Source organism: Furipterus horrens, unplaced genomic scaffold (assembly GCF_987537825.1).
Source record: "Furipterus horrens unplaced genomic scaffold, mFurHor1.1.pri manual_scaffold_11, whole genome shotgun sequence".
Lineage (NCBI taxonomy): Eukaryota > Metazoa > Chordata > Mammalia > Chiroptera > Furipteridae > Furipterus > Furipterus horrens.
The window spans coordinates 4484116-4497985 of NW_028327181.1; the positions used below are offsets into that span (position 1 = coordinate 4484116).

Genomic DNA, 13870 nt, shown 5'->3' on the forward strand with positions numbered 1-13870 from the left:
AATGCATATTAGCGATGACAAATGGGGTCTTTCAGCACGGTGCTGGGCCTCATCATACATATGTTAGATTAAAGAGTTCACCCTAGAAATACACTCTTGCATCTGCGTGTGTGTTTTTAATAAATCTGATTGCAGAAATTTATTGCATCACCGGATTTAGGAAATTATAGGGCTTGATTGCTGCAGATATAATCGGGTGATAAATACAGAAATGCTCTGCGAGTTATGGTCCAGGAAAAAAGCCCATCTTGGGATGTTGCAAGAAAGCAGCAGACACATAAACAGGGTTTCTTGAATTATGCAAATGAAATCCATGACAACTCCCGGTGAATTGTACTCCCCTTGTGAAACCACCACCGTTGAAGTGGAGAAAGCCACAAAAGGAGTGATCAAATATACATGTGCGGCCCGCAGACATTGTCTGTGATGTGTGTGAGCCGGAGCGTCCCACTCCGTCCTTCACTCTTTTTCCCTCAACGGTGTGTCCCGTGAAAACCTGGTCTGACGCCTTCATGGCGCATAAGCAAGGCGCCTCCTAATTCATTCCTTCTGAATCCAGGAGTCTTCAGTGAAATACTTCTTACACTCGAAGTGAACCTTACATGATTTACTGCAGGATACACAAAAGGTCAGCTTGCTGCTTATTGGCACCTTCATTTTTCCAAAATCTACTGAAATTAAAAAGCCATCTATATCTTAAAAGGCGTATTTATGAACCCTTAAGAGTACGTAAGTCATCGTTGGAGCCGTTCCCACCTCTGATACATGAAAGCTGTCGACAGCACTAACTCGCGCTATGATACGCCCATACAATATGTCGCGCTTTACTATTTTGACACGGTTGGGAGATGTTTTTCTACAGTTACTGACAAGCTTATGCCATCAGTCCTTTGGAAATTTAAGAGGTGGGGCGAGGGGGTGGGAAAGAGATGGGGAAAGCAGCTCCACCCGACTTTATGGGGGATTATTGATCTGGCCCGACTTCAGACTAGCAAAAAGAGCTGTCCTGGGTTTTTTCTTTTTTTTCTTTTTCGGTTGCTTTCCCAGTTTTGTAAATTATTCATTTGTGCCAGGAGTTAATATCTTGTCTTTTCTCAGCTTTGTAAGTTAAGAAAACTTGTTCGGAATGCTGTTTTGTATGATGATTAAAAAGAAAAAGGAGGGGAAAAAATCTTTTTCTTTTCTCTCTCTCTTTCTCTCTCTCTTTCTTTTATTGTTCCAGAAGGAGCTTAATTCCGTCGCTTCTGAGCTGTCTGCACGGCAGGAGGAGAGTGAACATTCTCATAAACATTTAATTGAACTCCGCCGGGAATTTAAGAAAAATGTACCTGAGGTACAGTATATTTGCTGTTTCAGAATTAACTCAGTAGGAATGCAGATTTTTCTCTGTTCAAACTGTATTTTTGAAACTATAGATGTAAGTGATTAACAGGAAGAGAAGCTGATTAGCCTCAGAGAAAAATTACAGCCCCCAGCCTTCCAGGGTTTTGGGGTTTCGAGCAGGCTGCTTCTCCACTGAAGTCATCATTTTCGGGGGCTCTATAAAACATCCATTTTCTCCCACGTTCCTATAAGTCCAATGCTTGGCCTTGATGGCAAAAGCTGTTTGTCTAGAGTTCTTGGTTTTATTTTGCTTTTCCCTTGGCGTCTGAGAGATGACAGCCATAGCCACCCCTGCGGTCCTTCCCTCCAGCTCTGAAACTGCCTCCCACCCCCAGGTGCTGCCTCATTCTTCCCTCCCACCCCTTCCCTGACGCTCCAGCCACCAGCTTTTGTCTTTCCCGGCTGCCAGGAGGGTGGGCCGGATAATGACCTGCCCCAGCAATGTAAGGGCCCCCCAGGAGAAGGGACTAGAAAGGACTTGTTTCCATTCTTTACAGGGTGAATGTGTGAATTCCTTTCCCTCCTCTAGCAGGCCTCCTGTTGCTTCTCAATTTTTTTTTTTTTTTTTTTTAGTGCTAAAGTAGACACAAATAGGAGAAATAAAGCCTTCTGACTCCATGTGATGTTGGCAGTTGGGTGGGACCTCAGGGCCATTATGAGAAACAGAGACCCCCAGCCACCCCCAAAGCAAACGGTGCTCTGAGCAGCAGAGGTTAGTTGAGTTGTCTGTCCACACCGCCCCCCTCCCCAGGTGGCCTGGATTCTGGAGGGGGCTAGAGCAGGATCCAGCATTCTGGGGGTTTCAGACCTGGAGGTGTTAGTTCCGCTCTGCCTGTTGGAATCTTCCAGGGGTCCTGCTGCCATGTGGCTGAGGGCGGAGGGGTCCATGGAGAGAGAGAGAGGAGGCAGGCCTACCCAGGAGGCGGGCCCTGTGGGCAGTCTCTTACCTGTGAAATCCTCCTCACTCAAGTCCTGAAAATCTTTGGTTCCTCAAGGCAAGAGCAGGAAGTAGGATCTAGCTAGACCGTGGCCACGGAGCAGGTCTGGAAGGCATCTCGGGTTTGAGGGCTTAGGGAAGGGCAGGAGTCTCAGATCTGCCTTCCGTGTCGTGCTTCCTAAAGGCCAGACCCAATCCTGAGCTTGACTCCGGGAGCTAAGACTGGTCAAGCTGAGCGCCTTTCCCTTCCCTATTAGAGCAGAGCCTAGCTTGGTATTTAAATTGATGTCTCTGCCCAGAACGAGTACCAGAAGCTCTGCCTCTGCCTCTGCAGCCCCCGGGAAGCAGAGATGAAAGGGCCCCAGATCTTCGCAGCTTCCCGTCTTGCCCCCCTTCCCCGAGCCCAGGTGAGGAGGGGAATCCAGGCCAGGTTTTAAGCCTCGAGTTTGGCTTACATAATTTTAATACTGCATAATTATGCAATTATGTAATTAGGAAGAATAAGTTTTCCATTCCTATTATAGTCCTGCCTCGGAAAATTTTCATTTTTGGAACTAGTCTCCCCTGACAGGGAGAGTCATGCCAGGGCTTTACTTAAGAACACCATCCCGCTGCCGCCCAGCTCAAAGCCTACTGGGGCCTTTGCCCATCTTCCCCCAGGGGTTCAGCAGGCAGGGCATCAGCCCAAAGCCCTGCTGGGGCCTCACTCCAACTCACATCCCCTAAACTCGCTTGAGTGTGGGGGTTGTGGGAGGAGCCTCTTCGGGGAACCGGTTGGCACACATCAGATTTCAGCCGTGCCACTCGGGACCCTGAGCGAGCCAGCCCCCGTTGGGGCCTTGGGCTCCTTTTCTGTAAATTCAGGGGACTGGGGAGTCGGTTCCTGAGTCCCTTCAGGCACTGTCATTCCTGAACCTGAGCCAGAGGTTTCCTGCCCCAGTGTTTTATTGGTCTACAAATTTTACAGTAAGTTACCCATGATGAGCATCTCAAGATATTTTACCCCCAAACCTGGGTCTCCAGCATCTTTGAGACTACTTGGTAGATCCAGCCACACAGAGGCTCCGTGCCCATGTGACAGTCACCACACACCGCTGAGCAACTGCCTCCCGCATTAGACTTGTGTTCCCTCCAGAGACTTGCCACGGGACCTCGCAGCCCGCCTCCCTGTCTGACTCCCTGTCTGACGGCACTTGGGTTCACAACCCTTGACCTGCATTGTCTTTTCCATTGCTCAGCCCTTGTGCCTGTGGCTTCTTGGGACCAAATCCCCGAGGTCCCCATGCACTGTCCATGTCCCCTCTGAAGATGCCCAGCATCCGTCTGTGCATCCGCGGCTCTGAGAAGCCCTAGGCACAGCCTGTCAGTGAGGAGGGGAACCCAGGACCCAGAATAGAGGGGAAGCCATGCAACCTTATTCTTTACCTGAGCATAGGTATCCTTCTGCCCATCTCTTTTCTTTCCTGCTTCTCTCTGCTCCCCCTCCGCCCATGCTCTCAAGTGCCCCCAGCTCCTCCTCCCAGGGGATTTCTCGTGGGCCGTGGCTGACAGTGGTCAGGCAGGTCACCAGCGGGTCTCACAGGAAACTGGAGCACTTAGGGTTGGGATCTTCTAAAAGCCTCTCTCCTGCACTGCACTCTGGGGAGAACTCATGGGAGTCTATCAGGGGAGCCCTCAGGGCTGGGAATCTCAAGGTCACTTGTGAAAAGCAGGGAGTTAGGTTCCGGAAAGAGGAGGCTCCCTGCTAAGGCAGCCCATTGCCATAGAGGTCATCAGACCTTCCCAGGGCCCTTCCTGAGCTGGGTGCCGCGAAGGGTGACCCAGCCAAGTTGCCAGTAGCCACGTGTCCTGCGGAGGAAGGAGAGGTGAATACGCTGTGACATTGCCGAAGAGCTGGGTGGGGGAGCAGAGAGGCAGCCTGAAGGAGACAGCCCCCGGGCAGCACCGAAGGGACAGCAGGTTTCCATGAAGGGACTTTGGTGCCATAACGCTGGGCATGGAGGACTGGGGCCACCTCTCCAGTCCCCGCTCCAAAGAGTATGTCCGTGGCGGGCCACCAGTCACACAGGTACTTTGCATCAAAGAGCATTCATTCCGGGATCAGATCTGTTTGGGAAAAATGCTGCTTCCTCTGTCCCTCCTCCAGAAAGCCCCAATGTGCGCTACAGTAAAGGCTCCAGAGCGTCCTGCAGGGAGGAAAGCTGATGTTGACATGATATGCCCCCTTGCGTGTGTGTGTCTGCGTGTAGCTGTACATGTGAGGAACACTGACAAAAAGCCATTGAGTGCCGGGGCCACGGGACACATTCGGGAAATGCCGAACTAGGGGACAACAGTGAGCTACAGTCAGGGGTCCCGTGGTTGTCCCAGCTGGCACTGTGGTGAACTCTTCACTGATCTCTTTTTCAGGAAATCAGGGAGATGGTGGCTCCTGTATTAAAAAGCTTCCAAGCGGAGGTAAGACCCAAGGCCCGTGGCATATCCCAAACCCAGTTCCCTGTCCTACCCAACCTGGGGTTGCCGGAGGAGGCCAGCAGCCTCTGAAAGCTCGGGAGGAGCTTCTCCACCCTGTTCCCTCTAGATCAGCCAGTGGGGCTGTGACAGGCATGGGTTCTCTGCTGTGTTGGATGGGACTGCTGTGCCCCGTCCCAGGGAAGCCCTCTCCTCCTAGACCATGCCCAGCCTCCCCCCAGCTCTGTTACGTACAGTATCTGTGACCGGAGGCGGGCCGCCTCACCTGTCAGGCTGCTTTCTCATTTTTGGAGGTTTGTACGTGCTACACTTTACTCTCCCTGGGCCTTCTCCCCTGCTTTGATTCTCTCAGACAGCCTTGCAGATCAGTCCAAACACTTACCAGCCTGTCCTGAAATCCTCTCCACCAACCTGTCCTCTACGTGTACAATCAACACTGTTCCTACGCTCTCCTGCCCGCCCGTGAGGCCCCAGGTCACCCGGCACCAACTGAACTGTCCTCGGCCAACTTCACTGCCTTCTTGGAGGCTGGGCCTCCTGCATTTCTCCTCTTGGCTTGACTTTGTGACCAAGATTCTGAGAATGGCCGCTTGTCTGGTTGGCACAAGAGGTGGCTAGGAAAACAGTGAAGTTACACTGAGGTAGGAGAGGCCACTCCTCACACGCCCCACCTGCCCCGGGAGGCCTGGGCCTTCTCCTCGCTCGCCTGCAGAGACGCGTTTTCAGTCTGCTGTCCGCCAAGCGCCCCATTACTTTAGAGCTGTCTCGTTGGAACTGCATAAGCACATGCGGCGATATTAAAGTAAACAGTAACTGGATTTACACAAATGTCGCTGATTTCCATATTTTTCATCCCTTCATTTTATTACCGAGTTGACTGGTATGCTTATTTATTTATAGGGCCATTCAGTATTGATTCATTTGGTTGTGAGGTGCCTGAGCTGGAAGGGAGGGAAAAAAAAATAGAAAGACTAATAATGTTGGGAATGTGTTGTCGTAGCTTTGTGTGTTTTTAAGAAGGGGCCCCCATCTGCTAACGCCTGCTCCCATGAAGGGCACTCGGCACACAAGCCCCTCTCAGGCAGCTGATCCCTCTGCTCAGCCCGAAGACAGGCAGTGAGTGTTTTGTACAGAGCGTTACCTTGGTTGTTCCATTGCTTGGGTTGGTGTGGTGGAACTTCTCTTAGCCACTTTGAGCCTCAGTTTCCATATCTGTTAAATGGGCATAAGGACACCACAGATTTTTTAAATTTATTTTTTCATGTTGTTTTGAGAGTGAACTGAGCTATGATATAATGGAGGGGACGGGTTTCATGTAATGCCTGGAGTGAAGAGCACAGACTCCAGAGTCAACCTGGGTTCGAATCCTGCCTCTTCCAGTTACTGGCTGTTTGGTCTTGAGCAACTTGCTTGACTTCTCTGTGCCTGTGTTTCAAAATCTGTAAAACTGGGTGATAATTATACCTACTTCATACGGTTGTGATTGAGGAAGAACATAGTTAATGCCAATGGCGCACTTAGAAAATCGCCTTGAGTGTTAGAAGTCTTGGTTGTTCTGTTATTCCTATTATCACTGAACTCCATCGTAGGCTTATTTAGCCTTCACTATACCAGGGCTGGACTCTGCCTCTTTCTTAAGTGCTCAAGGCTTTTTATGCAAAAGAAGGAGCCTTTCTGTCCCTTAGGAAATAGAGATGACTTATATCATCTTTTCAATAGAAGTAAAAGTTAAACATTAGGTTTGGTTGATGTTCCAGAGAAGATCCAAGTGCAAGGTGGTGGGAAGCAAATGCAGACGCTACTTAGACTGGTCTGGCTTCAATCTCAACCCTGCTGCTTGTGCTGGCTGTGTGACCTGGGGGAAGTTTCATAACCTCTCTGGGCTACAGCTCTCCTTCTCTGGCAAACGTGGCTCACAGTAAGGATTTAAAGAACCGAGTAGAGGCAGTTGACAGGGTGTCTGGCATGCAGCTGATACTCAGTAAGTGTTGGGGGAGAGACAACGCTGCATTCTCATTTCCAAACCTGTTCAGCATGTTGAATAGACAGTTGTAATAGCTGGGGATCTTCAAAGAACTTCATTAATTTTCTTAAGATGGCTTCCCATTGTCCCTTTAATGTACCAGAAAGACTGCATTTGTCTGGAGTTTGGTTTCTGAACCCTGCTTTCCTCCTGATCTGCTGACTAACCCACTGCAGCAGCCATTGCCTCCCCGCACCTCTGGGGAGACACACCGCCAGAGAACGGCGTTGTTAATGAAAAGCGTCCCCTGCATCCGCACGGATGGCACACGCACAGCCCGTTCATGGTCCAAATTTGATTTTCACTTTAACTTTTTTAGTGAGGGCTCACCCTTTATGCCACTTCCCTCTCATGATCCGCCAGGCTCCAGACTCAGAGCTGAGGATTCCCAAGTGAGTATTAATCATGGCCCAAGAATATCCCCCGAGGCAAACCCCATCCCTAGTCACATAAACCAGCCCATAAAATGCCAACGGGCTGGATGGCTATCCTACCAGCATTCCATCTTCCCCAGTGCAGGCCTCTTTTTGAAATGTAACATGTTCAAGTTCATCCCTCAATTTCACTCTCCCCGCCCTGGTGTATACAGAATCTGGGTCTTTGATTTCCTTATTTTTTAGTCTGTGTGTGTGTGCTGGTGGGAAGGGGGCGGAGAGGAAGTGAATTTGTCCCGCTGTGAATCAAGGAAGCCTTTCCTCTCTGCCTTGATTGCTTACAGGCCAGCCGTGATTCCCCCTGCTCAGGGAAACAAAGAGCCAAAGAAGGTGGCTTAATGGGGACAGCTTGAAATGGCCAAAGTTTGAATATCCTTGCTCACAGAGAAAAGAGCAAGACGAAAGCCCCGCTAATTACAAAAGTTGCTTTATGAAAGATAATTCAAAGCAATAATTTAGCAAACATAATCAAGTCGCACAGATGGGGTTGTTGATGGATGGATTGCAACATGCAATTAGCAGTTCTCGCAGTTACATATCATTAACCCTCCGAGCACAAAAATTATTTTCTCATTATTAGTTGAAAAGGTAAAATTAAGCTGACTAGACAGTAAAGGAACAAACTGCAATTAATTACCTTCATTTATTACAGTCATTATTTTAAACTTATTTTTACTTGAAGAGAGAGATGAAAACATCTAAATTAAAAGTTGTGTTACGCGAAACCAGAGGTGAAACTTTTCTGAGGAGCGTGTGCAGCGGCCCAGCCAGGAAGTTGGCAGGGCCGCCACCAGGTTTTTTCTCTTGTTTCCTTCTTGCACCGTGAAGGCCTGTGTGGCCCGCATGACAGCAAACCCTTTGGGTTGAGTTGGAAAAGACACATTCACCTGGGCCTGACCAAAACACAGCAGTTTGGGATCCAAGGGTTCTGACCCCCCAGGGGAGGCGAGAGAGCGTGGTGGTCAGGAACCTGGGTCTGAGCTCCGCCCTAACATTGCTTCTCTGACTCTGGCAAGTGACTGCCTGTCTCTGAGCCACTGTGTCCTCGTCTGTAAGTTGTGGCAGCTCGCGGGATTGCAGGAGATTCTGGGACATTTCTCTGTCCAGTGGCCGGTGGTGGGTGGGTATGGTGGCCTGGGCCGAGAGGGAAGCTCTGGTGGTGTGACCACCTTCTAGGGGCTTCGAGAGGAGGCCAAAACACTAGTTACTCATCATCACTTGAGTCCAAGCAATCATTTATTCACTCAACAAGCATTTATGGAGCCCCTCCTACAGAGCAGGGGGTGTTCTAGATGCTGTGCCTAGTGAAGGTCACAACCTGTTGTCAACTTGACCCCTTTCCATGTGGGGGAGGACAATCATTTGTGCCCTCCCGGGAGGGCCACCCTTTTACCTGGCACCTTGCAGGTCCACTCAATACGTACTCATGAGACGCCTACCGTGTGCCGGGCTCAGGTGAGGGCTGTGGAAGGTCCACAGCTGGTGGGACACCATCCCCACCCTCAGAGAGCACCCCTGGAGTTCATCCCTGTGACTGAAACAACTCCCAGGAATCACCTCAAGAGCTTGTGTGAGGCCTGTAGGTTTCCTCCCAGAAGTTGCCCTTGTTGGCTGAGTTTCACATCTGTCCCCGTGACGGCTGCCCAGCGGCTCCCACCCGCGCACATCTGCATCATGTCCTGGCACTCTGCCATCAAGAGATGGAGCTGGGTCTCCATCCTTTGAATCTGGGCTTGTGTCCACTTCAATCGAATGTGGCGGAAGTGAGCCTGCACCACCACCAGAGGCCTTAGCTGGCCTGGCAGCTCCACACCCTGCTTCTTCCAGCCCAGCCTTCCGTAAGAGGTGCAACTACCCTGCCACCACTCTGCTGGGAGCAGCGCAGCCCACAGGGAGAGCCCTGGTGGGTGAGAGAGGAGCACCCAGGAGCCAGACACAGGTCAGGGAGCGTGCTGGCCATGGAACCCCACGGAGCCATCAGGTTGCTGCAGCCCGGGCAACCCAAAGATAGAGGAGACAAAGTCGTCCCGAGCCTCTGTGCTGTGGGTAGCTCCTCACACTGCAGTAAAGCTCCAGAACACCCCAGTTTTCAGCCGGCTGGTTCTTCCTTCTCCTTCCCACTTCTCCTTTGCTCTCTCTCCCTCTCTCCTCTCCCCTCCTTTCTCTTCCTCCTTCCCCTCCCTCTTCTTCCTCACCCCGGCCCGTCTCTCGCAGCCTTGAGGCAGAGCTCAGCCTTCTCAAACATTCTCTCCCTGCGCCAAGTTGTTAGTCTTCCATCTCTGAGCAGAGTGCAGCCTCCTCCCCTCCTCGTTCCCGAGGCAGAGTGACAGGTGTCCCTTTGGCAGAAGCCAGTGCCCACGGATACAACGTCCTCAGCTCAGGCCTGGCCTTGCCCTCCCTGGGCCCAGGTAGGGAGTGTCAGCAGTTCTGAGGCTTTTGTCTCTTCTCCTTTGTATTCCTTCTGACGGGAGCAGGTGCATCTCTGAGACAAACCCCAGTGGCTAAAGGGGGCTGAGAGTAGACTCGGTACAGATTCTGTTTGTGGGGGAGCAGAGAGGCAATGCCGAAATAGGGATTTGGATGAAAGCAGAAGATGGGGTCTCGCTGTCCCCCCTGCAGGTGGGTTAGGCGGCAGAGCGCGGCCCGGTGCCTGCCAGCTTGGCAGCTCCCCACCGCGGGCGTGCCTGTCGGATGAGTGAGTGACTCGGTCAGTCGGCAAACAGAAATGTGTAACCCTAGTTGAAACACTTAGCCCCACCGTGCCGTCTGTAAGGTGAGGTGAGGATACTTCGCCAGCCTGATTCATGTGGGTTTCGGGGTGCCCCTTTGGTCGAAGATGGAAGACATCATGACCGGCTGTGGCCCTAGGCATCCCAGAGTCTTCCCTGCAGACCTCTCCAGCCAGGGGTGCCAAACTCAGTCCGCCCGGAGTCCCTCTCGCGTTCAGGTGAGCAGAGAGCTGCAGATCCCCTTCTTTTGCCCCTGCCCCCCCTGCCAGGGCCCTGATGGTTCACTAGACCCTGGGCAGACCAACAAGAGACAGGAAGAGAGAGCGAAGGCCAGGGTGCCCACGTGCCAGCCCCTGAGTGGGGAGCCCTGAGATTCCTCAGGTGTCCACCTTGTCAGTTCATAAGCAGTCAGGGCTGGCACTGAAGGCGGGCCCTGCCCTTCGTAGAGAAGCCTCCTGAAGGGACTTGTTGCGTGCCTGCTATGTGCTGCGCACTCTCTGGTGATGGTTTCATGTGTTCCTCACCATATTGCTCTCTGGGAAAAGGTCTGTCATCATCCCCTTTTTTCAGATGAGGAAACTGAGACTCAGAGGTGAGGGCTGGCATCTCTCCAGGGCCCGGGTCTGTCCCTGAGGCAGGGGAGGACTCAGGCCCAGGAGGGTGGACAAATCCCTGCGGGCGGAAACCCAAGGCCAGCGCTGCCCGCACCTGCCGCCTCTCCCCTCAGCCCGCAGGCGACCCAGCTCACCCACCGCCTGCGGTTTGCACCTGCTGTGCGCGCTGCCTGGAGGGCTCCCCTTACCCTCACTGTCTCCTTGCCTGATCAGCTCCTCTCAGATCCTCAGGGAGCGGGGAGTGCTTCCTGACCACCCCTAAACCTGTGGTCAGGCTACCCGGCAGTCAGCCTCGGCCACCTTGCTGTGTCTGCCGTAGGGGAGGGGCACCAGACCGTCCAGAGCACGGTGAGCGCTCTGGCGGTGCCTCCGGGTGAGGTGGGGGCCACGCGGGACTTTAGGGCAGAGGCTGGACAAACTCGAAAGAGGTTTCAACAGAATCCCTCTGGCTGCTAATCGGGTGGCGTGGGGAGGGGTCTCACTTCTCAAAAATGACCGAGAGAGGGAGACTGCACCCGTCCTGCCTCCCACTTGGACCCCCACACCCCCACTTGAGCCTCTTCTCACTGCCCACATTCAGTACGTCAGTTGTCTTCCCCTGCCGCCTTCCCCGGCCCAGACACTGAGGACCCCCCAGCAGTGGTGGGTGGGAAAGGGGGTCCTAACCCGGGACAAGACGCCCAAGGGGTCGGTTCGTGTTCCTGCAGCAAGCTGCCTGAGCAGGGCGTGGAGGGCGTCCTCACGGCCCAGGTTACCTGAGACGAGCATGTGCCTCCCTGTGCGCCCGGGGTCCCCTCCTGCCCTGCCTCTGCCCGCAGGACTCCTACCCTTCCCTTTGAGCTGCAGTTTAATTACAGGGCTTGTCTTTTTCTGCCGTTTCACCTTATTCGCTCTTTGATGCCGTGCTTTTCCCGCCCCCCAGGCCGCCCCTCTCTGTTGCTCCCAGCACTGATATAACCATCCCCTTAGGACCATGTTAGACACGTGCAGTCCCGACCAGCCTGCAGGGCCAGGGGGTGGGGGTGTGTAGTGGCCTCACTGGCCAGTGGGACCCACTGGGGAAGACAAGTGGGGGCAGACGTGGGCTCTGAAGTCACATGGGCACAAGCTCGCATCCTAGCTCATCCCCTTCCCAGCTGTGCAACCCTCTGCAAGTACTTAACTTCTCTGGGTCTCAGTTTCCTTGGCTTCTGTCTCCCTTTGTTTTGAAGTCTAACTTACATACAACATGATATTAGTTTCAGGTATGCAACATAATGACTCAATATTTATACGTACTGCGAAATGATCAGCACAGTAAGTCTAGTTTTCAGTGGAGATAACAGTGCACCCCTCATAGGGCTGGTGTCAGAGCTAGCTGGGTCGATACTGGAAAACCCCAAGAACAGAACCCAGCATGTAGCGGACACTCCTTGAACTTTGGGCGGCATTCCTGGCAGAGGCGCTGGGACCTGCCTCATTGCATTGGTTCCTCCCGAGAGCCCCATGTGGAAGCTTCTGCTCTCGTCCGTTTCTCTGCTGAGGTGACTGGGGCTCAGCACGCTGCACGTGGTGGTGAGCGGGGACTCGGGCCGGGCCCCCGGCCAGTGACATTTATGGAGTGTGTTCTGATGCTTCGTCAGCCTCACCACCTTTCACCAACACGGGAAGGGAGGTGCTGCCGGCACCTTGTTTTACAGGTGAGAAGCCAGAGCTCAGAGAGGTAGAGTGGCTCACCTAAGCTCATGCAGCTCTTCACCAAAGGAGGTGGTGGGAGAACTTCCCTGTGGAGGGCTAAATGGGGCCCCTGGAGGAACCTGGGGCTGCAGAAGTAACTGAGGACATAGATTCTAGACTGAGGGCCTAAACTGGACACTTGCAGGTGGCTAGGGCTGGAGAGGACCTCATCACTCAGCCACACCCGTGCCTTTCAGGGGTTTCTTTGCTGAGTTTTTTTAGCTGGGATCTTCCAGGGAAGCCCAATGCATGCAGGGAACTGGAATGCGAACCCTGGTCTGCACACGCAGCCCAGGACTTGCCGTATAGTAAGTGCTCAATAAACAGGGTGTTGTTTGCAGCTTAAGTCAGAGGCAATGAGAAGGACTTCTGTCCCTCCTGACTGCCTCCTGCGAGCCCGTGTGCGCGTGCACACTCCCTGTACCTCCTCTTGGGTGACTTTGTATGTCAGTGGTACAAGTCTTCTTGGCTCCTGTCACTGGGTCTTGCCCCTCTGGCTTTATCTTGCCCAGCTTGGGGTAAAGCTTAGAATGAGCTAAACGTCCTTCTGAATTCCATGTGCAGAACCCACCAAAGCACGTTGAACCTGTCACGCCATATTACCACCAGATTGGGAACCAGCCGCAGCCCTCTTCCACTCAGTATCATATGCCTTATAAAGTAAATAATTAATGCTTTCCCCCCCAGTTAAGCAGTTATTTGCAGTTGTTCCGGGTATTTCTCATTAGAAATAACATCATCTAAAGAATGATATTGATTGATTTTTTTAATCTTGGAATCATGGACGTGAAGCACATATTTATGTGACATTCCCTTTAACTAGAATTCTCATGCTTTATTTTTATATTATTGATCTTTTTGACACGAATTGCTTTTTGGCCTCGTGCGCACGTTGTAAGCTTTCCGCCTGCAGAGGAATGGGCTGAGCTGGGAAGAGTGATCGTTCCGGCGGCGTGGAGGCACCATTCCCGCACATTTAACAACAATTAGTCTATGCTGACGCCACGGCCGGCTTTCGTGTATGAAAATTTACAAGGCTTTTAATGGACTGCATTATGGAAGGCCATGCGGGGCCAGTTGGTGGGGAGACGAGGCCGCAGGGAGCGCATCCATCTCGCGCCACTGTCGGCCAAGCGTCTCTTAGCTCTGTGTCTGCCTGGGCGTCGGGCGGGGGAGGAGGGCTGGCAAAGGCAAGAACTCGGGCCGCAGCCCCGCTGGTGTCGTGGGGCCTGTGGCCATGCGCGCAGTCACTCATGCACTTATTAACCCGTAGATGTTTGCTGAGCACCAACTATGTGCCAGGATGGTGCCGGGGCTAAGGTGGTAAACATTATTATTTACTCATGTGTTTGAGAAATAGTTGAGCACCTACTGTGTGCCGGGAACTGTGCTGAGCAGTGAAGGTAAGAGAGTGAACATGACTGCTCACTCGTGGGGCTCCTGTGGGAGAGCGGAAAGGGCATAACACACCTTGAGTCACACAGGCCTGGGTTCACGTCCCGGCTCTGTCCTTTGCCAGGGTTTTCAGTGAACCCCAGTTCCCCTGGCTGTAAAATGGGGAT

General features: G+C 52.7%; 1 protein-coding gene across 1 annotated transcript in view; it reads left to right on the forward strand.

Annotated features, from left to right (window-relative positions):
- Positions 1–1228: 1228 nt before the first annotated feature.
- CUX2 (cut like homeobox 2) overlaps positions 1229–13870 on the forward strand; it is an 80173-nt gene continuing 67531 nt past the window's right edge. The window contains exons 1-2 of the mRNA XM_090292036.1: positions 1229–1333; positions 4730–4777. Coding sequence (XP_090148162.1) covers positions 4742–4777 — 36 coding nt within the window. The 5' untranslated portion in view covers positions 1229–1333; positions 4730–4741. The remainder of the gene's footprint in view (positions 1334–4729; positions 4778–13870) is intronic.